General features: G+C 41.9%; 1 protein-coding gene across 1 annotated transcript in view; it reads left to right on the top strand.

The window, feature by feature from the left end:
* The window catches only part of TAB2 (TGF-beta activated kinase 1/MAP3K7 binding protein 2), a 127285-nt gene that overhangs the window by 92118 nt on the left and 8575 nt on the right, over window positions 1-26592 (top strand). The window contains exons 4-7 of the mRNA XM_019527249.1: window positions 5489-7001; window positions 21811-21971; window positions 22730-22823; window positions 24292-24372. Of these exons, the coding sequence (XP_019382794.1) occupies window positions 5489-7001; window positions 21811-21971; window positions 22730-22823; window positions 24292-24372 (1849 nt within the window). The remainder of the gene's footprint in view (window positions 1-5488; window positions 7002-21810; window positions 21972-22729; window positions 22824-24291; window positions 24373-26592) is intronic.

Genomic DNA, 26592 nt, shown 5'->3' with positions numbered 1-26592 from the left:
GAAAATCTGTTCACCAGGGCCCCCCTTGGAGTCACCAGGAACAATGGCCACAAAGTGATAGAATTCAAGGTCAGGAAGGAAGAGAGTAGTAGAATAAAGGCAGTGGACTCCAGAAAAGTAAAGTTTAACAGGCTCAGGGAGCTGGTGGGCATCATCCCCTGGGACGGAAGTCAAAGAAGAAAAAGTCCAGGAATGCTGGCTGAACATTCAGGGAGGCCCTTTTAAGGGCATAAGGAGAAAATTCTCCAGATGTGATAGAAGAATGGGAAGAGCAACAGGAGGCCAGCCTGGCTAGACAGCAATCTCTTCAATGAGTTGAAACTCAAAAAGAAATCCTACAAAAAGTGGCAGCTTAGTCATAGTACTAGGGAAGAGCATAAGAGTATCACATGGGTATGCAGGAAGAAATTTAGGAATTCTGAGGTATGTTTTGAGATGAAACTGGCAAGGGACATAAGGCAGTAAAAAAGGGATTCTACAAATATGTCAAAAGGAAGAGGAAGACTAAAGAAATCTTAGTTCCCTACTGAATACAGAAGGCATTGTAGTTGCATATGATTCAGAAAGAGGCTTTGCTGTGGTAGTTTCCACAAATAGCAGCACATACTAGATGAATGCAGTTGGAAGCAAAGGTGCGGAACAAAAACAAACAGAGTAGTGGACGAGCAGGTTAGGGATTATTTGAGAAAGCTAGATGCTTTCAGATTGGCATAGCCAGATGATATACATCCTAGTGTCCAGAAGGAATTAGCTGAGGTAATTCCAGAGCCGTTGGCTATATTCTGAGAATTAACAACGGTCGGGTGAGGTCCCAGGTAATTGGGAAAGGGCAAAAATATAGTGCCCATCTTTAAGAAAGGGAAGAAGGAGCAGCCAGCGAATTGGAGACCAGTCAGCCGGACCTACCTAGGAAGATCATTACACAGGTTCTCAAGGAATCCATTGAATCCCCTAGAGAACAAAATGATTCAGAACAGCCAGCATGGATTCATCAAGAGCAAATCATATCTAACCAATCTTTCCTTCTATGATAAGGTGACAGGCTCTGTGGATGGCAGTATGCCTTGACTTCAGCAAGGTTTTTGACACCCTCTGCCATTCTCATTAACAAGCTAAGGAAATACAGACTAGGAGAAGGTACTGTGAAATAGATACAAACCTGGTTGGATCAGGTTCAACAAAGTAGTCATCAGTGCCTCTGTGTGGTTGGGAGGAGATATAAAGTGGAGTTTATCCTGGGTCCATTATTATTTTGAAAATGAATATTTAATATTTAATGATTTATTTGTTTATTTATTAAGTATTAATTATTTGAAAAATAGGACCAAGTGTACACTTAGCGAATTTTTGGATCCCACCAAGTTGGTTGGGGTTGCAGACACTCTGAAGGGTAGGACCAGAGTCCATAGAGTGCCCTGGATAGACTGGAGAAATGACCTACAATTAACCAGATGAAATTCAGCAAGAACAAGTGCAAAGTCCTGTGCTTGGGATGGAGTAATTACATGCACAAATACAGGTGGAAGAATAACTAGTTAGGCTGCAGTACTTCAGAGAAGGGCCTTGGGATTACAGTGGACCTTAAGTTGAATATGAGCTAGGAGTGTGCTCTTGTTGCAAAAAAAAAAAAAGGGGGGGTGGAGCCAACTGTATCCGAAGTTTATTTGCAAATAACAATTCTGTTAATACAAGGAAAATAATTGTTTTGCTCTGTTCAGCTCTGGTGAAATCCCGCCTGGAATGCTGTGTCCAATTTTCAAGAAGAATGTGGACAGATTGGGAAGAGTGCACTGAAGAGCAACAAAAATGATTGGGGGCTTAGGAGGCAAGCCTTATGAGGAAAGGTGGAACGCACTAGAGTTATTTAGCCTGGAGAAAAAAAGACTGAGGGGAGATTTGATAGCAGTCTTCAAATACCAAAACAGTGACTATATAAAGGATGGAGATGGGCTTTTCTCTGTGGCTGTAGGGGACAGGTCTAAGAACAATGCCCTCAAGCCACAGCAGGGAGGAATTTAGGTTGAAGATTAGGAGTAAATTTCTGACTCTGGCTGTGTACAAGTGTTTGAATGACCTAGGAGAATTCTCCCAGGCTTGTGTTGGTAGAAAGACTTACCCAGAGATGCTTGAACAGACATTCAGATGTTGAACCCTTGAAGAACAGAGAGCTTGCTGTGCTGATGCTGCACAACCAGGGAGGGGGGGCCCTTGTGTGCACATCTCTACTCTGCAGACTTCTTTCATCTGCTTGGCAAAAGGTGGTATCAGTGCACAGGGCAGCTCTGGCTGGCTGATTCGCACTGCCTCGCACAGTCTTCCTGCAGCACAGTGTGGGTGTTGTAAGGGATAAACTCTTTCACAAGTGATTTAACCCTGGTTACTTCCAGGTTATTTTTTCTCCTGGAGTGACCATTTTTGCTCTGGGAGAAAAATCCTATACTTTTGTACACACATGTCTTGTCTTGGGAGAGCAGCAACTTTCCCAGAAATTTAAGTCCATACATGGCATTATGAATAGGCTGCCTAGAGAAGTTGCAAAACCTCCATTCTTGGAAGCTTTCACAAACAGGTTAGACCATACTCTTGGCTGGGATGGTTTACTCAGGGATGATCCTGCCTCAAACAGACAGATGGAATAGATAACCTCATTGAGGTCCCTTCCAGCCCTACTTCCCTATTGTCCTATGGTATACTGTCAAAATACAGAAATAGGTAGGCATCAGTAACTTTGAAAGGCCAAAAAGTTAATAGGACTCAAACTCAACCTAAGCCTGTTTAAACTAGAATCATGCATTTGGTTGCTTCTGTAGGCAGAGCTTACTGCACACATCAAGGACTCCCCTAGCTTGTCCTCCCCAAGGTCTGTGTCCCCATCAGCCTGTTCCCCAGGTTAGGGGCTTGATGATTCCCCCACCCCCCATCTTTCTTCTCTCCATGCCTCCTCCCATTTTTATTCATTCATTCTTTTTTTCTTTTTTTTTTTAGCTTTTTTTCTTTTTCAACATTTTAACCAAAATTGGGACATGGGCAGAACTAAGATGAACATTCCAGCCTAGCCATGCCATTCATTTCTGTCATCAGCTAATTCTGCAATTAGATAAAGGATTAGAGAGCCTTGAAGCTCTGTCTCTGCCAACAAGATGTTGTTGAGACTTCATGTATTCCCTGCTTTCCTTTTTCAGTTTTTTGATTTCCATCAAAATGAAAAAGGTTCTATTCAATGCTTAGAATATTTTCTGAAAAAAATGAGTTTATTGAATGCAAAGTTAAAAATATTGCTATATTTACTCAAATTGGAAATAAGGGGTTCCCCCTGCATCAGCATGGGAGGGGAGGGGGGAAACCCTCATCTTGGATTCCAGCACTTCTTTGGGACAGACAGCAGCTCATCTCTGGCTTCAGCTCTGCGTCCTGGGCTGAAGCTTAAACTGAGCCACCACCTGCCCTGGGCTGGAATTGCTTGTTTGCTGGGGGAGAGGACATATGGCCAGGAAAACATGCATGGGGTAAATGAGGGGGGGAGGCTGTAGCCTGTCCCCTGGTCCTCTTCCCCACTTACTTTCTGCTCTGGCTTTGGTCCCTTCAGCCCTAATCCTGCCTGGCCAGGGGATGGGGGAGAGCAGGGAGCTGCCACAGGGGACTGTACATATATCCTGCCACTGAAACGATATCTTTCTGAAACATTTCCAGGCCCATTTGTTACACTTGGAAATATTTCAAAACTTAGTTCTGACCGCACCCTCAGGCTCTGGTTCTGAGTGGGGCCTCTCAATCTGTTTCCGTTGCAAGTAACCCATGCTACATGCTTTGTGACAATTTAACTTTTCTTATACAAGTATCAGGCTACACGTTCTGACAGTCCTCTTGTTGGTACAGTCTTGCAAATAGGTTTTTTTTCCCCTCATCTTTTTCTAGTCTGTGTAGTATTGGATTACGTTTAATAGCTGTTTTTGGTAGTGCCCAAGACACCAGGCATTTTTATAATTAGAAGTGAAAGGTGTTAAAGTATAATTTTTGTTGCTTCAGGCTTGGCTGCGTGAAAATTGAATTTAAAATACCAAATTTAAAAAAAAAACAATTTCTTCCTGAAGTTTCATGTCCTCCAGCAATATTCATCTGCTTTAAAGTTTCATTTTTAAGAAAGATGTGTAAAAGCCCACAATTAAGTTGGAGATAAAAGAAATATTTTGGCAGTTTGTTTTTTAACTTTTTAATAACACACCAGCTAGCTATATGGCTTTTAAAAAATAAAAATAACCATGTTCAAGATTTAGTATGTCAGCTCTACCCAGGCGCAAATATTTGTTTAAACTAGGGCTGTCCAACTGGTGGCCCTCAGGCCACATGCAGTCTGCAAGGGGGTTAAGTTATGGCCTTGAAGCACCCACCTAGCCACTGCTCTTTCCCATTGCTCTGACTGCTTCTAAAGCCAGGGTCTCCAGGCTTCCTCTCCGTTTGGCTTCCTGTTCCCCGCTCCAGCGGTGGGGTGGCACGGCACAGTGTGGCACAGTTCACAGTGGTGAGGAAGCCTACAGCCTGGGTACCTGAGAGGTGTGGTGCAGTGGTGAAGTTGAGGCAGAGCGCACAAGTAAACGGTACAGTGGGGAGTTGCATGGTGCATTGCAGGGGGCAGGGGCACCAGGATGCACAGTGAAGCACAAGTATATCTGGTGCTGTGGGGGGAACATGCAATATGCAGCCAGTGATCACTAAAAAGTTGGAAAGCCCTGGTGTAACTAATTTAAACCCTTGAAAATAGTGGTATGTAATAAGAATTTTGACAGATGAAACACAAATACTTAAAAACTGCATTGTAATTGGTATTTTTTCTGTTTAAATTCTCATATGAAATAAATAGTATAGTATATATGAACAATCTGCAAATTATTCTTAATCTTGAATAACACACTCTTGTATGTTTTCCTTCATCTGCATATTTTTTCTTTTTCATAAATCCTGGCCTCTTGCATAATTCCTGGACTATACAGCTGCAACAACACTAGCCCATTCATAAATTTGACATTTTTCATTATTCAGCAGGTGGGAGTTTTTAAAGAAATCAGTCTTAAAATGTTTGGGGAAACATTTAAAAGCTTTTTAAGCTATTTGCCAGTGACATACAGGTACTGTGAACTCAGTTCTTCTATTGGTTTCCCCTTCAGCAGAGACATGATTGTGCTGAGGATTATTCTGAGAGTAGGGAGGAAGTAAAAGCATCCACCCAAGGTGTACTGTAGCATATTAGCTTGCTATAGTATAGGATCTCTGTCACTACTGCAGAAACAATGCAGACGTCCGCCTGGGTGCCACTGACTAAATGACCATTTTCAAAATGGTAAGCTACTCATGCAAGCCCCTCATGCGTGTAGTAGTCGTATTGGCCAGCATCTTAAGACTTTTCACTTGATGCTGCATATTAATTTTTAAGGATGCTATATGTGTGTGGCATTATTTTATTGATAACTTCAAATTTTTGTCCTTTTTATAGAATAACAACAACTTGGATGCTTGTTGTGCAGTTCTCTCTCAAGAGAGCACAAAGTATCTCTACGGTGAAGGAGACCTAGGTTTTTCGGATGATTCTGGGATTCCTGGACTACGAAATCACATGACATCTCTTAATTTGGATTTACAGTCGCAGAATGTGTATCACCATGGAAGAGAAGGAAGTAGAATGAATGGGAGTAGGACTCTAGCTCACAGCATTAGTGATGGACACCTTCAAGCCAGTCAGCCCAACAGCGAACTGTTTCAGCAGGAACCACAGACAGCACCAGCTCAAATACCACCAGCATTTAACATCTTTGGAATGCCTAATACAGTTAGTACTGCTAATCCAGGGCAACACCTTGGATTTCACATAGGCAGCAAAGGAGCTTCTAACCTGTCTCAGCAAACACCCAGGTTCAACCCCATTATGGTAACTTTAGCCCCAAATATTCAGCCTGGTCGCAATACCCCTACATCTTTGCACATACATGGTGTACCTCCCCCTGTACTTAACAGTCCGCAGGGAAATTCAATCTATATTAGGCCTTATATCACAGCTCCTAGTGGTACAGCTAGACAGACACAGCAGCAACCAGGCTGGATTTCTCAGTTTAATCCTATGCATCCTCAGCAAGTCTACCAGCCTTCACAACCAAGTCCCTGGACTACTCTTCCTACATCCAGTCTTCCACCACATACCTCATCACAGCAATCAACGCATCCAAACCAGCAAGGCCACCAGACCTCTCATGTCTATATGCCCATCAGTTCTCCTACTACTCCGCAAGCACCTACAATTCATTCATCTGGTAGCTCACAGTCTTCTGCCCATAGCCAATACAATATTCAGAATATTTCAACTGGACCTCGCAAAAACCAAATTGAAATCAAACTTGAACCACCACAAAGAAACAATTCTTCTAAGCTGCGCTCAACTGGCCCTCGCACCTCCACTACTCCCTCTTCCCTTAACAGCCAGACATTAAGTAGAAGTCAACCCACTGTTTACATAGCGGCCAGTCCACCAAGTACTGATGAAGTGATCGCACGTAGTCAACCTAAGGTCTACATTTCAGCAAATGCCACAACAGGAGATGAGCAAGGTGTGCGGAACCAACCCACGCTGTTCATATCAACAAATCCTGGAGTATCTACCACCTCTAGGAATATGTCTGGTCAAGTAAGCATGGGTCCTGCATTTATTCATCACCATCCACCCAAGAGTCGAGCAGTGGGCAACAGCACCACTGCCACCTCTCCTCGAGTGGTGGTTACACAGCCTAATACAAAATATACTTTTAAAATTACGGTTTCTCCAAATAAACCCCCTGCAGTTTCACCAGGGGTAGTGTCCCCAACCTTTGAACCTACAAACCTTCTAAACCTTCCAGATCATTATGCTGAACCAGAAGGTATCCAGCATCTTACTGACCCTGTTTTAGCACATGTGGATAGGATCAGTGATACACGGAAATTGAGTATGGGATCTGATGATGCAGCCTACACGCAAGGTAATAATATATATTGTAATGTATATTAGTTGCATATTTTACTGTATATTTGTACAAGGTTATCTGCTTCATTTTGTTCTAAAAATCTACTGATTCACCACTGACAGTGACAAGATAAGTGAGTGCTATGAACAGAAGTTACATTCTGATTCAAAAATAAGATTTATAGTTAACACGTGCACTTGAATCCATCCTTAACATTCCATGGTAAAGATGGATGTAACTGAATATTTGAAGATAATGTAATTCTGTTGTTTTCTGTTCAATTATCCATACTTGCCTTCTGTTTTCTGGAGCCCTTTCTGAATGAACTAGTAGGATACAATTCTTTACTGGAATGGCATGATGGTGACCTCATCTTTTCTATAAGTTATCCAGAAACAAACTCTGCCATCTTTAAACTTAATGTAAGCAGATCAAAGGTGCAAATTTATAGGCAGGCTTTTAAATCAGATCAGAAATTGTTCCCATTGAATATGACTGCTTAATTTTGTAATTACTTCAGAAAGTGAGGACATTCTTAAGCAATTTTGAGTAAGAGGGGATTTTTACCTTACTGCTTTCTGATGGACTTCTGACAGTAGACTATTTGAATTGTTTTTACTTTTTTCTGTATGTAACGCTATTGCAGACAGGTAAGAAAAAGAATAAGACCCCAAAGAAGTTATGAAGCCTAAATAAGGCAAGTGTTTTTATGATATCTTTTACTGGACAAGTTCTCAGGCACAAAACACCCTTCCTCAGATCTGCCCAACAGGTCTGTACAGTGGGTCTAGTCAAAGATATCACACACAAAAAACCATGATGCCTGTCCATTTCCTGGCCATCTGCAACAATACTGTAACTAACTGATCTCTAAATAATAGTAATGTAAAGGGAGGGGGCTGGATAATGCTAAAAACCAAGCAAAAGAAGCAGTGGTAGAGAATCACGTTTATAAATTTCACAATTCTAGTATGTGGTTGCACTTGGTTAACATGAAGAGCTAGATTTTACCAGTCTTCATGCAAAAGTGTTCTGTAGGAAAAGATCAGGATGAATCCTGTAATAGTTCTCGGGATTCAAACCTCACACCATTTTTGGGACCCTTCTGTTATCAGTCAATGTTGTATTAGAAGAAATTGCCATAGATATTGTTTGTAGATTACAGTTAATATTCTTAAGATTTGTCTTTTTGCTCTCCATTTGGTGCCTAGGACAGTGGGGTTAGGGCTACAGGGTGACACTACAGATGTATAAATAATGATGAAATAAATGATATGCCCTGTTAATGCAGATGTCTTAAGGTTTAAACCCTGTCCACATTAATATTTAGGTAGAAGGTAGGACAAAGTGGCATCTCCTAGATAAACTCTTTCAGAGACATGACCTTTCGTAGACTGTGTAATACGTGTAGCCTACTAAAGCTGAGGTCTCTGAACAAGCTAGTCGGAGGAGCCACCTGGTTAACTCTCTCTGCGCATTAACATTTGTTACACGTATATTAGGAGTAGAATAAGACACTTCCACGTCATGAGCATACCTCTAAATCACTCTGTTGTGGATACCTGTTTTTCCTCTTTTTCTGACTGACTTGGAAGAACTGTGGGACTGTATTCTGTTGCCTGTGGCTCCTGCCAGAACTAGTTCAGTATCTTTTATAACCCCGAGAGAGTTATTTCTGCTGTGGCCCTTCCTAGTCCTGCAGCCGTCTTGGTAGTGGCAGCACCTGATTCATCATGATTTGTCAGAGCTCCCTCTGTCCAGTGGTGCTGCAATTCCTTGGCCTTCCTAGGAAAATATTTGTCCTCTCAAAGTGCTGACTGGTTTTTCCTTCTGGTTTTGTCTGAAAGCCCAGATTTAATCTTTCAAAGATGAAATGATGATTCATGATGGGGGAGCTAGTAGTCTGAGTATGAAGTAGTGAGTTTATTACTGTGGCTTTGTTATGTGCTTTAGAGAAAATGCAGTTTTATGATTGGGTGAAAAATGTATGTGATATAGATATATTTCTGTTTTGTTATGTATAACAAATGTTTTGTGTGTGTATGTGTGTGTGTGTGTGTTTGTTCCTTTCTCCATTACTGTATGTGTACCTGGATGTAAGTTCATTTAGCACTTGCTGCCAGTAGTTTCCTATTATGTAAATAAGTTCATTGGGCAACTCATAACTTGAGGTTTTTTGCACAATTAATTTGTACTTTTGCAGTGATAAAAAACATAAAGGCTAGTAGGACTGTTCTGTCTGGAAAACTGTGTAACCAGCCTAATTTGTGTGTGTATAACAAAAATGAAGGCAGTACATTGGAGTTCTTGGGTAGTGATCAGGGAATTCTGCCTGTGAATTGATTGATTGTTTCCTTTAAGCTGCTCTGAGTCTCTCAGATAGATAATAGGGTGCAATTTATAAATCTAAACAAGTAATATAAATAAAATAAAGCTGTTTTGAGTGCAATAGTCAATATAACCTATTAACTTCAGTCATTAGATGGTTGCTTACATTTTCAGTCTAATTATAGACTTAACACTTACACATGCAGGATGCTGTTGTCATTTTGCTTCTCTAGATTTCACACATCCACTGGCACAAAGTATAACATATTTGCAAATTCATCTTTATCCTGAAAGTAAGAGATGAAAGGATTCCAAGATTTGTTTTCTATAATAATCCAGGATCTCTGTAATAAGATGATATCATTAGTGTGTCCAAATTTAGTTTTTTTCCCCTCAATTTTTTTTTTTTAATAAAAAACACTTTGCTAAAAAAGCTACCTTGCTTAAAATAGGTAAATCATTCTGCAGGTACTTGAAGTGAGCATTTTCTTCTTAATGTAAAATTCAGAACTAGCTATAATAATAATAATAGGCTTATTCTGGCTGTCCGGAGCACATTGATTGGTTGTCTTGGCAGCCAATCACAATGCTTACTGAGTCAACCAATCAGAGTGCTCTGAACAGACAGAATAAGTGTGTTATTATAGTTCTTGAGCCATTTCAAACAGCTATGCAGGCAAGTCAGAGCTAGAATGAAGCACTGGGACTCCCTGCCACAGTGAGAGGCCCAGTCCTTTTTCTCCCCCCCCCCGGATCCTGCCCACCTCTCCTGAAGCTGGGAGGGAGACGAGGGAGGTGGCCTGCCAGTGGGCTCTGAACTGCAGGGGGTGCTTCCCTCTGTGGCGGCAGTGTCCCCCAGGACTGATGGGGTTGGGTGCCAGTGGGTTGGTGCTGCTTGGAGGGGGGCGCTGCCACTGCCACAGAGGGAAGCACTAGCATCCCCCACAGCTCATGGGCTGTACCGTCCATCGCCAGCTTGCTCCCCAACTGTGGGTGACACAGGAAGGCTCCAAGAGAGGGGAAAAAAAATCAGGCCCCTTGCCACTTCTCTTCCTTCCTTCCTGCCTGCGCAAGCTGTTGCTGGGTTGCTCCGCCTGAGCTGGAGTGGGGCCCAGTGGTTGCCTCTGCAATGATGGTGCTGCCCCCCTCCCTTCCTACCCCAGGCTACCCAGGCAGGGTGCTAGCTGCACAGGTGCAGTCCCAGCTTGCAGGCAACACCTGCTGGATCCAGCAGTGCATGGGGCACTGGAAGCCCAGGCATGCTGGGGCAAAGTCAGTCTTGGCGGGCTTTCAGCACCCTGTGCACCATCTCTGCCACTTGGGACCACTGGGAACAGGCTGGCTGCCCTTGGAAGATGGCAGGAGAGCAGCTGGGTGTGCTGGCAGCCAAAGAAGGCAGCAGGGACTGCGTATGGGGCACTGGAAGCCCGCCAAGCCCAAGCTTCTCCAAGCAGACCCAGGCTTCCAGCACCCTATGCACTGTCCCCATCACCTTCTCCAGATAGGGCCCTTGTACCCATGAGGAATATCACTGTAATTTGTTACGTAGCAAACTAAAATACATGGGGTGTGTTTTAGTTCACTATGTAAAAAAGTCATTTAAATCGACATGCAGCCGAATGTGTACATTCTTATGAAATGTAATCGTAACATGCTGCCAAATGTACCCTGTTACACAATTATATCGTTAAAAAGAGCAGTTAAAAAGGGCAGTTTCCTCATGTGTACAAGGGCCCTCTTGTTCTATGACTATGAACAAGTCAAAAGGTCAGACTTTTGACAAAATATGTATTTACTAGCAAACTGCCCATCAAGAATGATGGGGCACAGGGAGAAGGAGTGGGGACAGAGGCCTGCATCCAGCCCCCTCCACCTTAGTCTGGGGCACGGCCACTCCCCACCTCTCCCCTGCCACTTCAGGCCAGGGCCATTTCCCTGTTCCTCCTGCCACTTCAGCTCGGGGCCAAGGCCACTCCCCGCCTCCCCTCTGCTGCTTCGGGCCAGGGCCTCCAACTGTGGCGATGGTCATGGCAGTTGTGGCAGGGCACAGGCACCGGTCACCCCCCATCCCCTTCGCACTCCCTTCCCTCCCTCCCCTCTTCCTTGCTGCCTCCCCTTCCCCACCAGCTGTTGTTGGGGGGGCGGGTGCTCTGGCCCCTGGCTCCAAGGCACATGGTGGAGGGGGGGCACCACTGGCCTTGCCCCCCAGCTCCGGCCCCGGTCCCCACTGTTATGGGGTAAGGTGAGGTCAGCACTGCGCAGCCAGGACCCTGCGCCCCCGCTGCCTCCAAGAAGCAGGGGAGGGGGGCGGTAAAGCCAGCGCTGCTGGCCTCGCTCCCTCACTCCATCCCTTCCATCAGGGTGGCGTTCTGGTCCCCGTCGTCCCCTCCTGCTCCCCCCACTCCGGCCCCTCAGTCCATGCTGTCATGGTGGCATTCTGCCATGTGTCTCTGTCTGTACAAAGCACAAGCATTACAGACAGACAGAGGCTTTTATAATATTAAATTATTCCTTAGCCTGTGTTTACACATGGACAGCTTTATGTAGCCTTGTTGAGGATGAGAAGTTTTGACTCCATTAAAGTATTCAGTCAAAGGATAACTAAAAATCCTGCATTTTAAAGAAATACTTTTGCAATAAAAATTTAATCACAAATGTTTTGTGGGTTTCAGGTAGTTGTAAATAAATGTTGGTATTTGAGTAGTTCTGTTATAAAGTAGCAGTAAGTCCTCATCTTCCAGAGCTTGATGCCACCTTTGGTGGTCAAAAATTTTAGTCATTCTTTACATGTCATGGAAATTTTAAACTTCAGTTGTTAAAGGGGATAATGTCATACTGCAGGGATCTTTTTAATACTCATAAGTAGAAGGCAGAGAAGGTTATTCACTGCCTGTTTTACAAATGAGTTGGAGGTAAGCAGAGCCTTGCTTACTCCGTGGTTTAAAAAAAATGAAATCTGGTTTCTGCTTCAACTGTAGTACATTGTGGGTGGTGTATCTATGTGCTCATTTAATGTGCTTTTGCTAATGTGCATTAAATTTAGTACCTCCATTGTGAGGTATGAGAAAAAGGTGCATTAGCCTATTTTAATGCACATTTGCAAATGCATGCAGTTTTTTGTGATGCTTTAACTTGTATTAAAATAGGTTAATGCACTTTAAAGCGTACGTGTAGATATACCCTATGATAGGGAACTGAATATCCAGATGTTGAAGCAGGCTTTGTGCTTTGTTAGCTAGAGAAAATTCAAAAGGTGACCTTTTTCCCTTAGAGTAAACAAGTAGCCACTAAGCAGCTATTAAATGCATCTTCTGATATGCTTAAAGTGACACTAGTGGTTTAGTTCCTGTGGTATCAGAGAGGATTTGTAACATTTCATCTGATAAATTTCCTTTTTCCCATTGTCACTAGGGGGAGCTGGAAGCTTGGCTTGCTTTTTCCCTTCGAGAACTAAAATCTTAGTGTTTTCCATTATCAGTCCTTCTCTTCCCTCCTTCCTGCCTTTCTCTGGTTGCCAAAATTGGTAACTAAGAAAGTTTTTCAAACTTCATGGAAGGAATGTTTTTGGTCAGGTTGACTCAAATTACTTAAGCAGTAAAAGCTTAGTATAAAAATATCACCCATTGACTGATACAGGATTACTAGCTGAAATCCGCAAAACACTTGCAATTAAATTTTTATTGCAAAACTATTTTTTAAATACAGGATTTTTAGTTATTCTTTGACCAAATACTTTAAAGGAATCAACACTTCTCACCCTTGAAAATAGTACATACAGCTGTCCATATGTAAATGCAGGCATAGAAACATAAATACATATTTTGTCAAAAGCCTGACCTTGTGACTTGTTCATAGTCATAGAGTAAGAGGGCCCTTGTACACATGAGGAAGTTGCTTCTTTCAGTGGTTTAATTGCCCTTTTTAATGACATAATTATGTAACAGTGTATATGTTTGGCAGCATGTTGCAATTAAATTGCATAATAGTGTATACGTTCGGCAGCATATGTCGATTTAAATGACTTTTTTATGTAGCGAATTAAAACATACCCCATGTATTTTAGTTTGCTACGTAACAAATTACAGGGATATTCCTCACATGTACAAGGGCCCTATCTGGAAAAGGCATTTGGGGGCAGTGCATGGGGTGCTGGAAGGCCTGGTGTGCTTGGAGCAGCTCAGGCTTGGCGGGCTTCCAGAGCCACAAGAAACCACGATTTAAGTAGACTTCTACTCATTGGAGTTTTTATGGTGTGATAAGTACTGGATAAGAGAAAGGAAGTTGATACTGTGTACCTAGACTTCCAAAAGGCCAAACTGACTAGCACCACAACTGAAAGGGACCTAGCGGTAATAATAGATTATAGTATGAACATGAGCCATCAGTGCGATACAGTAGCCAGCAGGGCGAACATTATTCTGGCACGCATCAATCAATGCATCTCAAGCAGAACCAAGGAAGTGATTCTTCTGCTTTACTCAGCACTGGTGAGACCACAGCTGGAGTACTGCGTCCAGTTCTGGGCACCACACTTCAACAAGGACGTGGGAAAGCTTGAGAGAGTCCAGAGAAGAGCCACCCGTATGATCAGAGACTTGCAAGGCAAGCCCTATGAGGAAAGGCTGAGGGATTTGGGTCTGTTCAGCCTAAAAAAGCGAAGGCTGAGAGGGGACTTGGTAGCAGCTTACTACTACATCAAGGGACTACATCAAGGGCTTGGCAAACAACTGTTCACCAGGGCACCCTTGGGGAAAACTGCAAGTAATCGCCACAAACTCCTAGAAGACTTCCATGCTTAACACTAGAAAAACTTCTTCACAGTTAGGGTGTCCAGACTGTGTAATAAGCTCCCTCCAGAGGTGATGCAAGCACCTACCCTGGAAATCTTTAAGAGGAGACTGGACAGTCACTTGCTGGGGTCACCTGACTCCAGTTGTCTTTCCTGCCTACTGCAGGGGGCTGGACCTGATGATCTTGCACGGTCCCTTCCAGCCCCTTACAATCTATAAATCTAGTTTTCAAATGTAGCTGGTCTCAAGATAATTGTGCAGTTAACCAGTTAATTGCATGGTATCTGTAATGGCCTCAAGGTGACACCATCTGCCCATCCCAGCCTTAAACTCTTGATCTCTACCCTAAGGTGTATCTAGGGTGCTTATAGTGTATTATCTCTCCCTATGCTGCCTTTTTCCAGTGTGATCTCCTACTTGGAAACAAGTACGCTATATGGTGTTAGCGAAACAGTCTGGTGCATGGGTTGCTCAACCCCTGGCTGACACAGTCATATAATTCAGCCCACAGATCTGGACATTGGCCGTGGGGAATAGTGGCAATGTTAATTGCCAAATTAACCCTGCTGCCAAATTTCCAGCCCCCATGTAACAGGATTGGCCCTAGCCATGCTGCGCCCACACAGAAGAATCAGGCCCTGTTCCCATGTGGTTGGGTCAAGCCAAAGTAGTCATAGAGAAACAGCCTTGGTGGGGCCCAATGCTGCTGCATCAGGGTCTGGCCAGACCAGCACTGCTCACTGGATCAGGCCTACAGACTGAATCCAGCCCACAAATAGACCTGGTACTGTTCGTCTGCCCTTCAGGGAAAAAAAAGTTCGGCATCACTGGTCTGTTGGAACATACAGCTACAGATTTTGAAGCTGTGGTGGGCACAGAAAAAATGGCAGGTTTTAGGAATGCATAAGGGTCTGTATGGCTCATATGTCAACAACCCCGTATGGACTGGAGGAGCCAAGCTGAGGGTATCACAGTCAAGCTGAGACTATCACAGGCTGATAGTCCAGGGGTTTTTGAAGATTTCAACTAGTAAAGTTTTGTAAGCCTGTGAAGTTTTATTCATTCTGGATCAACAGAAGTTTTATTAGTTTGGCAGGACATTTTTCAAAAGTTTCTATATGCACTTAACGTGCCCAGTCCCCCTCATAGCTGTACACCATTGGAACGCATATAAGGCTTATCCATGGAGCTACTGAATGTGCTCCAATCTAACTGCCATTAACCAAGCTGAATTTTTTCATTCAGTTTCCCTTGCCAACAGTTATTAACACTAAAAATGAGAAAAGGACTACCGGTCCTCAGGTGTCTGTGATGTACTTCCATTGAAGCCCAGGTGGAGGCAGTGGTCTGACTTGAATGTGAAGTGGTATGGTGAAGATGGAATTAAGGTATATTTAATTATATTAATTTTTTTAATGTAGATCTTCATATGGTCTGAATCTCTTTCTTCAGTATGATTTCCGACTGGCTTTAACTTGTGAAAACTTACTCTTTCTGGAGTTGTCAGTCTCCTTGATCGCATAGCCCTGATTCATCTCAAGATGGTCTCAGTATATGTGATTACCAAGGGCTCTGTCTAGAAGGAGGAAATCTAGTATGTAATTTTGAATTAAAGACTGTCACATTGCACTTGTGAGAAAACTTGTGAGAAAACTGCAAGTTGGGTTGTCTTCTCACAGATTTTTTTTGTCAAGTTAACTATTTTAAATTAATACACTTTTCCCATAATATAGCGAAGTTGAGGTTTTTGTGACTTGGCTTTGATCCCATGTGAAATCAGTAGTCAAGTCATAAATTTGAACCCAGGTCTCCAGTATCTCATTTCTGTGCGTAAGCCAAAGGACTCCGCTTCCCTCAGTCTCGTAAAGCCGGGATGTTTTCTAGACAGACCTCAAAATGATATATGCTTTAAGAAAATCTAGCTTAAGAGCCTTGTCCAAAATGATATGGGAGGCCTGTTGGTCCTCATTGGTTGTTTTAACACAAGGCTTTTTTTCTTTTTGAAATCTTTCATTCTGGGAACACCAGGGGTGATTTATTCCCAAGACAGATCAACTTTATAAGATTAATTTCAGCTGGTAATGGGGCTAAACAGAGCGCTTCACTCATATAACAAATCCAAGTTCTGTCCATAGCCTTTTCAGAAATGCCTAGGTAATATTTCAGTAAGCTTACTAGCAATATGTTGCTCTGTGGGGAAGAGAAAGATGAACTGCTCCCCCCCAGGGTAGCAGCATGAGATCATAGTTGATAGATACTTCTCTGCATTTCATAGGCTTCACATTTACTTAAAGAGGGGGCCGTTATGCAGTAAGAGACCACGTAAAAACTTGTATGGAAAAAAACTGGGCAAATGTTGAGAGTAAAAAAAGGTAATTGGGAAGGAGAAGCTGTTTCTGAGGACTTTGTTGAAATGACCCCAGATTTGCAACAAACTCTTTCCCACAACTTCAAATGCTAAAGCAAGTTTTAAACCAATTTTTGTATGAATGTGAATTTTTTAAAAGTCTGAAAACTATAATCATGTCAAAAGTGACTACACAGTTGGGATGGCAGCCCAGGTGGTTGTCTCAATGTTCTCAAGGAGAAGAGGCAAGGCAATTGGTTAGATACCTAAAGTGTTTATATACTAATGTGAGAAGTATGGGGAATAAACAGAAAGAATTGGCAGTCCTAGTACAGTTGAGTAATTAGGTACTTCGGGATCATGGAGATGTGGTGGGATAGTTCACATGACTGGAGTACAAGTCATGAGTGGGTATTACTTGTTCAGGAAGGACAGGCAAGGGGAAAAAGGATGAGGTGTTGTATTTATAAAGGCGATGTACACATATTCTGAGGTGTAGTATGAAGTGAAAGGTAGGCTCATTGAAAGCCTCTGGGTAAAGGTCAGAGGGAAGAACAGCAGGATATCTGGTAGGAGCTTACTACAGGCTACCAAACGAGGAGGAGGTGGGCAAGATGTTCTTTTAAACAATTGATTAAAGCTTCTGAATCATGGAGCCTGGTTCTCATGGGGGCTTTAACTACTGTGGCATCTACTGGGAGGGAAACATAGCAGTGCATAAAAAAGCAGCTCAGCAACTTCTTGCAGTGTGTTGGGGATAACTTTTGGCACAGGTAGTAGAGGCCAACTAGGAAGGAAGCTCTTCTCAACTTGCTACTCATGAACAGGGAGGAATTGGTTGAGAACATGAAGGTGGAAGGCCATTTGTGTGGCCGGGACCACAAAATGAATGATAGAGTTTAAGATTGTGAAGGCAGGCAGCTGACTCCAAAAAAGCAGAGTTTAACAGACTCAGGGAACTGGTGGACATCATCCCCTGGGAAGAAAGTTGAAGAAGAGAAAGAGTTCAGGAGAGCTGGCTGTACTTTAAGGAGGCCTTTTTAAGGTTCTCCAGATATGATGAAAGAATGGGAAGGGCAACAGGAGGCCAGCCTGGCTAGACAGCAGTCTCTTCAATAACTTGAAATTCAAAAAGGAATCCTACAAAAAGTGGCAACTTGGTCAGGGTACTAGGGAAGAGCATAGGAGTATCGCATGGGCATACAGGAAAAAAATTAGGAAGTCTGAGGCATGTTTTGAGATGCAGCTGGCAAAAGACATAAGGCAGTAAAAAAGGGATTCTACAAATATGTCAAAAGGAAGAGGAAGACTAAAGAAACCATAGTTCCCTTACTGAATGCAGAAGGCAGTATAATTACAGATGATTCAGAAAAACCTGAAGCTATCTAATGCCTTTTATTTCAGTGTTCAGAAAATTAGGGGCAACTACCAGATGATGAGTATGGTTAGCAGCAAAGATAGTGAAGGAGACAAATAGCCTGGAGCAGTGGTTCTCCCACCTTTTTTCACAGACCACTTGAAAATTGCTGTGGGTCTTGACTGACCACTTAATTTTTTTTTTGTTCTACAAATCAAAGCACGCAACTCATATTTTAATATCAGTAGTCTTACTTTACAAATACAGATATTCTCAATTGTTCCACAGCCTTTCTGCAGACCACCTGAATGGAGCTCATGGAGCAGTGGTGGTCTGCAGGCCAGTTTGAGAACCTCTGGCCTAGAGTAATGAAAGAATGCTTAGAGAAGCTAGATGCTTTCAAGTCATTAGGTCCAGATGGGATGCACCCTAGGGTACTGAAGGTGGTGGCTGAGGTAACTTCAAAGCCATTAGCTAATCCTCTGAGAGTTCCTGGAGATCATGGAGCCCTTGAATGTTTGGAACAGGCCAAATGTAGGCCCATCTTTAAGAAAGGGAAGAAGGAAGTCTGGGAATTTCAGACCAGTCAGCCTGACCTTAATATCTAGAAAGATTATAGAGCAAGTCCTCAAAGAATCTATTGTGAAGCACCTAGGGAAAAACAAGGTGATCAGGAAGAGCCAACATGGATTCACCAAGACCAAAGTCATGCCTGTCCAACCTGATTTCCTTCTGTGCTGAAAGGCTCCATGGTTAGTAGGAGAGCCATCGATACCTTGACTTTAGCAAGGCTTTTGACAGTCTCACATTCTTATTAACAAGCTAACAAAACACAGACTAGAGAGAAGCACTAAAAAATGGATACAAACCTGGCTGGATCATTATTCTCAAAGGAGTCAGCCGTGGCTCAGTGTTTAATTGGGAGGGAGGTATCAAGTCTCTTATGGGTCTCATAATATTCAGCATCTTCATTAATGGTTTGGATAATTGGAGCGCACACTCTGCAAGCATACATATGGTACCAAGTTCAGTGCTGTTGTAGACATTTGGAGGGCAGGGCTGAGATCCAAAATGACCTGGATAGACTGCAATAATGATCTACAATCAACAAGTGAAAATTCTTGCACTTGCAATGGACTAATAGCATGCACAAACAGAACCTGGGAAATGATTGATTAGAATGCAGTATTGCAGAGAATGACCCTAGGGGTTAAATTGGTGAGAGAACCAGTGTTTTAGACTGAGCCCCACTGGGTAGTGTGGTTTTCTTTAATCTTTACTAACCTATAGAGTTGCTTCTGGGAACCCCATAAGATTGGACCCCTAATATAGTCCATGGCCCGTTGTGACCTATTTATAAAACTTATCTAAAAAGGTTACATGAACATATAGTCTCAAATAGTATATAAGTTATAAACCATATTCCATAATGATATCTTTGAGCTTTAACATAAATTAAAACTATTTTTATATAGGTTTATTTTTTTAATCTTAAAAATACAAAATACTATTAAATAGAAAAAAAAATCTGATTTAAATAAAAACATCCAATTTAAAAAAATTGATTTTTATCCATCCTAATCTCCATCATTGGATATTTTCAAGAGTAGGTTGGACAGATGCCTGGCTGTGGTGGTTAATGAGGACTGGATCCTGCCTTGAACAGGGGTTTGGACTAGATGATGTTGTGAGGTTCCTTCCAGACAGCCCTACTTTACTATGATCCTATGAACTTGTATGATATAAAAATGATATTGCAACCTTAACTGGAGTGCCATTGTGGCTGGTTCCATGCCTTGTGTCTAAGTTGGTCTTAAACATGTTGTGTCTGTAGGACTAGAGAAATTGAAGCAGCTGTTGTTTGGCGTTCCTTTAGTACATTTTTACAGCTTATTATGTAAGGACCAGACTGAATTGTGTTGGGGCCTCATGTTGCTTGATACTGTGCAGCCATGGGGCAGGATTAGATAATCCTTGCACAGAACATTTACAGCAGTGGTTCTCAGCCTTTTTAACTTCAGGGCATCCATCATCAGACTAAAGGCACTCCTCCATAACTTTTGCGAATTGAGCAGCACCCCATTTAAAAAAACTAGTTAATTTATCATACGGCTTACCTCCTTGCAGAGGGGCCAGACTGGGGGCAGTGGAGCAGCCAGGCATAGAGAACCTGAGCCTGCCCTTATCTGTTCATCTCTTCACACCTGGAGCCCAAGCCTGATCTTATCTCCTCACACTTCCTGTGGCACCCTCCAAAAGACCCTGTGGCACCCATGGTGCCACAGAGCCCTGATTGAGAATCACTAATCTACAGTTTAAAAGATTTTCCACCTTTTTGGACTCAAGGCACCCCTCCATATCTTTCGTGAATTGGATAATCCAAGACTGACACCCAGTAATCCTTAATTGACAGACACCCAGTTTCAAAAACTAACGTATACATTGCAGTGGTGATCTCCTTACGGTAGAGATGGGGGATTGTCCTGAGTCTGGCTTACCTGCTTAGCTTATCTGCTTCTCTCCTCACACCTCCATTTATCTCCTCACACCTCATGGCACCCTTCAAAGGATCAGCAGTCTAAAAGAAAAAATGCAGGCAGTTAGCAAGCAAATAGGTACAGAGAAGGAAGTGGGTAACTGGTAATAGTGATTCAGCAAACTAGCTGTGATCGGTAGGTGTAGAACCGTGGCTTTGTAGCTTGCATTCCCTTTGCAGAGTTACTTGAACAATTTAGTTGCAATGGGCAGCATGTGCTTTCTTCACCAACCCTGACTAGGTAGTCTTATTGCTATTTGCTAATAAAACTGTCAGAATAAACATAATATTTCAGATGTAGCCATAATTTCTATAAAGTGTCCCAGTTCAGATGACAAGGTTCTTTGGGGGAATCTGATATCTTTTCTTAGACCAAGTTGGTCTAATAAAATATATTAGATTCACCCAAAGAACCTTGTCTGCCTATGTCCTTAGACCAACACGGCTACAACCTACACCCCAATTCAGATGAAGCTTTTAGCTGCCTAGTACGTGAACCAGTATTTCTTATATATGTTGTATATTTCATTGTTCCTCTTTCCAGTGTGAGTAGTGAAGCAAAATCACATGAATAAGTAAGTGGTTCTTGTTTGGATGAATGGCTGGGTTGTGAAATATTTTGGTAAAGTTTAATATCCCCTATACTTAATACTTTGCCAACTTTAAAATGGACATCAATCTACTGAATATGCTGCTAATTTCTAAGATACTGTTCTGCTTTTAAAATGCTCTGGCCTAACTGCTAACTTGACTGTTTTTATAGCAGACCATTTTTCTTGTGATAGGACACTAAACATCAGAAATCAGGAGCTGAAAACAATGGTTCTAAGCTGTAAGTTAGAAATAAATTTAATGTGTCATATTTGCTATAATTATTATATGATGCACAGCAATATTTCTTGTGGATTTTCAGATTTTTTTAATCCAGTTTCACTTCCCTCTTAATAAAATACCTGGATGGTTTGTTTAATCTATGGCATGCCGTTAAGTTGCATTTATACTGCTATACAGTGAAGAAAAGCTTGTAGGAGAAGCATTCTTTTTTATCTTCTTCATATAGTATATTGCTAGAATATTATTTGGCACATGTCTAGTTCAAAGAGAGATTTGTTGCTAGCTCTTTCATTCTTTTATGAAGAGCTTAAACTTTAGGTTTTTCTAAAAGCTTGTTTTCACAGCGTGTAATTTTAAGCTAATATTTTAATTGTGTCCTGTTAAGATATATTGTTTAGATTTTTCTTTCTGATGTGATATTTTAATAAAGATACTTGATTCGTGTTTTATACACAGTTATACTGGCATATGTGGTCTCTTATGGCAAAGGTTTTCCTGTGAAGAGCATGAAATAGCATTCTTACAGCATTTTTTGTTTACATTTTTCACAGGAGACATTAACTTTCATCTTTATCAAATGTTGCTTTATGGAGGAAAATAAATTAGGTAAAATGGGACTTTATGTATTGCAGCTTTACTGATACACCAGAAGGCCAGGATGGAACGACTTCAGCGAGAACTTGAGATTCAAAAGAAAAAGCTGGATAAACTAAAAACAGAAGTTAATGAAATGGAGAATAATTTAACACGAAGGCGCCCGGAAAGATCGAATTCTGTTTCGCAAATTCCTTCTGTAAGTCAAAACCTCTGGAGGCTGCACAATTGAAAATCATAAGCGTGATCCATCAAATGGCACGGTTTTTCATTTAATTGTACTTTCTATTCCAGTCTATGTACTGAACATTCTATCTGGGCTTAAACTGGTAACCACCATGGTTCAAAGAGCAAGCATTATGCTCCAGGTAGCAAGAACCACTAAATTGGAAGTTGTGTTCTGTGCTAACCTATCTTTCTCAGTGGCTTTCAAGGGGAGCCCCAAGGAGAATGTATTCTAATAATCCATTCTGGAGGTCTGAAAGGCATGAATAATTAGTTTCAGCCTACAGTCTCAGATTCATAGCACAGCTTCCATTACCAGCACTCCAGCCACCTCCTCTCGTGGTTCATCTGTCTCTTGTCATGGTACACCAAGGTAATCTCTGAGAATAATCCAAAAGGAGGTGATGTTTTGGAGCCAGCATATCAGATGTCTGGGGCCAAAGATGGTTTGTGCAGCCATCAGTTCATTGGAAAAGTGAATGTATAGTAACTCAAATCTGAAACCAACCAATCAGTTTTTAGACTAAAAAGCAGCAGTAGTTAAATGAAGCCTTTGCACTTTTGTGAGCACCTGTGATTCTCTTGCTCTTCGCCTGAAAGAGGCAGCAATCAGACCTTAATGAGGGGTGACCCTTGCATTTCCAATCCAAAAATAAGTGTAAATGTGTATCCACCTGACTGATGATGATGAAATTGGAAAATCCAGTCTAACAGGCAGATTTATTTTTTCAGCTGGAAGAGATGCAACAGTTAAGAAGTTGTAACAGACAACTGCAGATAGACATAGATTGTCTAACCAAAGAAATTGATCTTTTTCAAGCAAGAGGTATAGTATGTTCTCTCAGTGCATCAATATTCCTGGCTTATATTTTCTTTCCCCACCTTCCACCTTTCAAAATGAATATGTCAAAAAGCAGGCTAAGTTATAATTGGTGAACATTAATTGCTTGTGTAATCATCACATTAATAGAATAAAATATACTTACAAAAGTGATATAATTCCAGTCCTTTGTTTTTTGTTGGCTTTATTTCTCTAATACCACCTCATTCATCTTCCTACTCCCCCTTGCCCTAAAAGATCTGGGGTTGAAATTTATAACATGCTTGGCATACATTTAGAAGGAAATTCTTTCATAAAGTTGGAAAAAATGTGGTTGGCTACTTTTGAGTTATTAGAGAATGAAGAATGATCTCTGAGTATGTGGCCATGCATTTATGTTTTTTTCATTTCCTAATCTCACCTCTTCAAGGAATTAAAATTGTGCTTCAGATTTGCCTCCGCTATGCTCTCCCTTTTCCTCCTTCCTCATCTGCAGGAACATGTAGTGTATTTTTTTTCCCCCCTCTCATGTTTCTGGATTCTTTGGTCATGGAGAAACCAAGCTTGTTACCTGCAGGTAAGAAGAAAGAAAACAGAGCTATAGCAAAGACTGTAGCAAAGTCTTCAGCCTCTGAATGTAGTTGAGAAACAGAAAAAGAGAAGATGGCTGGCCATGCTGACATCTGAAAAATTAAATCAGATTTCTTGGTAAAATGCTTTACTTTGATCTGCTTGGATGTTAGAACAGATTTGCTTAAGGACCTGTAACACTATAAAGATTGGCATTTGAAAGACCATATTTTGCATATAGGCTATGGTTCAAAGGGCACTGCATGCAAATTTTTGATTTAAAGATAAAATTAAAAACAAAAAGTACTTGTGAAGCTCAGCTTAATCTCATGAAATCATGGAATTTGATTTCAGTGGTTCCTGTATGAACAGCTCAGAAATGCATTGTGTGGCTAAATGTGTTTCACTGTTCACAGCTTCTATATAGATAATTGTTATATATGTATATGTATATGTGTATATGTATACATAGATATATGTGTGTGTATATATATGTAATTCTATGTATGTAATTGTTAAATCTAAATATATCTAATGTTTATTTTGGATGGTGGTATTCATTGTTATTTTTAAAAGAAGTATATTGGAGGCAGGTGAAAGTCACAAATATGTTTTTAAGTAGAACATTTAAATCTATTATAAGAGTTCAGTCTGTCAGCTGGAGTTGGGGACTTAAGAGTCAGGATTTGTGACCTCTAGTCACAAATGTAACTTGAGGTGATAAGTTACTTACCCTGTCATGGGCACCAGTAACATCTCACTCAGACCTGCATTGATTGACATGTTGGTATGAAAGGTGCTAATGGAGTGCATGGTATTAATAATCTTTCAACAGTTGTAGGAAATTAATTACTATTTTCTCTCAACAGCATTTTAAAAACTGTCTGTTCTTTTTTTTTCGTAGGACCACATTTTAATCCCAGCGCTATTCATAATTTTTATGACAATATTGGATTTTTAGGTCCTGTGCCACCAAAACCCAAAGGTATTGTATTTATTAAATCTGGATTTTATACTAGTTTAAGCACAACTGCACTGTAATCCTGTTTCATTTCTAGCACCTGAAGTACAAGGAACCAGCATATTTGTTACCTATGTACCAACGTCTAGAAGTAGGGGTAGACTTTCCTGTCTGTAGACCAGTGAAAGATAAATGCATTGTAGATGTGACACAATTCCTTTTTTCTGGAAAGTCAACTAATTCATCAGCAACCATACTTCCAGCCTATTAATGAGCTGAATGTGTGGCCTGAAGCCTGGTGACAGAAATATAGAAAAGAGGGTAAAATTAAGTGGTTTATAGTAAAAACAGACATGTTTGGATTGGATAGTGACACTTGCTGAGTAAGCTGGGTATCAGATATTATTCAGAATATGTATTGAGGCTTAATAGCCTTCAGGTATGTGTTAAAACATTTATTGCAATAATTTCAGATTACTATGGGCTTCTCATTTTTAAAGATATTTATAACATTTATCATTTAAGATCTGTATTCCAAGAGAAAACACATGAAACCTGGGTTGGGAAACACCTTTCTACAATGAGTTATAAAGAGAGAGTGCACATTAGTAATTCCTAATGGTTAGAATGAAACTACAACTTTCTAGTCTGCCAGGTCTGAAATAATAATAAGAGGTGGTATATTTCCAGGAGCTGAAAACCCAAGTCTCTGAGTTAGTATAGTGAACTGTTTTTCTGTATTTAAATATTTTTGGGTGTATTTTAAATTCAGTTTAACTTCTCTTTAATTCTGTAGTAGTCGGGGTACAAGGGTAAGTTTGTAGTTCTGGCTAGAAGAAGGGCAGGGTCAGACAAGGAATTTCTGTGGACAGATTTGAGGGCATTTTATCTAGAAACTGTGTTAGTAAGTTTGGCAGTTCCTGAATCTGATTTTTTTTCAAGTATTTTATTAAATAGTTTAAGAAATATTTGCAATATCCAAACTCCTGTCCAGCATCTCAGTCTAATTAGTATTAAACAAACAGAGTCCAGAGGAAAGTAACAAAGATAAGAAAGCGTGTATGTAAAGCCTGAAATAGGTTTGTTTAGTTCAAGAAAGTAAATATTGCAGTGGAAGGAAAAGTATGGGGGAAACAAACAACTTTCCAATATGGAAAAATGTAATGAAGAAGAAAGTTCATGTGAACCAGGGGTATGACAAAAATTGACTTAATTTTTAGTAAGTATGTTTGAGGATAAATACAGTAAAATCCCTGTTATCTGGGATTTTACTAACTGGCACACTCTACTAAGTGGAATGTCTGGCTGGATGGGGCGGGGAAGCTTGCATACACCGGTCACTGCCGTCACCCACTACCCCGCGCTGCTCTCCATGCAGCTGCCACCACCATCCACTACCCAGTGTTGCTGTTGCTTAGCATGCAGCTGCCGTCCCCCTCCCCCCCCGCTCCCCGGGCACCACATGTAGCTGCCACACCCCACTCTGCATTATCTGAAAACACCTGCCGGGTTATTTCAGATAACCAGAAATATAAATATATTATAAAAGCCCTAATCTTTTGGTCTGTCTATTCATAATGCTTTTTTCGCACTCTGGTTGTCTGACAAACAGCCAATCAGAGTGCAAAGAAGCGTTCAGACAGGAGGCAGCGAAGTGCTGCCATGATGGTGGGGACACGTGATGGAGTGGGGGGTTCCCCGCACCCTGCTCCCTGGAGGCAGTGGTAATGGAGAGGACAGCAGCACTGGGCTTGCCCTCCACCCCACCCCACTCCCTGCAGATGGCAACAATGGAGCGGGAGAGGGGGGGTGACACCACCGGAGCTGACCTCATCCCGCTTGCTCCTTGGAGGTGGCGGTGAAGACCAGCGGCATGTGGGGAGTGGGGTCGGGATGTTGAAGGGAGGCAAGGCCATTGTTACTGGTCTTGGCCCACCTCTCCTCGCTTCTGTCGTCTCTGCCTGCAGGGCCGATGTGGCAGCGGTGGGGGGAAAAGCAGGCCACATGTGGGTGGGAGGAGGATCGGGCACACTGTGGCGGTGGGGGAAGGGGAGGAGTGGGCCCAGCCCCAGTGTGAGGAGGAGGATGAGCAGGCCAAAGGTGGCGGAAAAGCCAGTCTGCTGTGGCAGTTGGCGGGGAGGAGCGGGCCCAGCCTGGCCAGGCCTGACATGGCAGTGGCGTGGGCAGGGGAGGAGCAGGCCTCCTTCCCCTCTCGGGCCCAGGGCCCACTCCTCCCCTACCCCC

This window comes from Gavialis gangeticus, unplaced genomic scaffold (genome assembly GCF_001723915.1).
Source record: "Gavialis gangeticus isolate Ggan-Ray unplaced genomic scaffold, GavGan_comp1, whole genome shotgun sequence".
In the NCBI taxonomy this organism is placed as follows: domain Eukaryota; kingdom Metazoa; phylum Chordata; order Crocodylia; family Gavialidae; genus Gavialis; species Gavialis gangeticus.
This window is presented reverse-complemented; position numbering and strand designations above follow the sequence as displayed.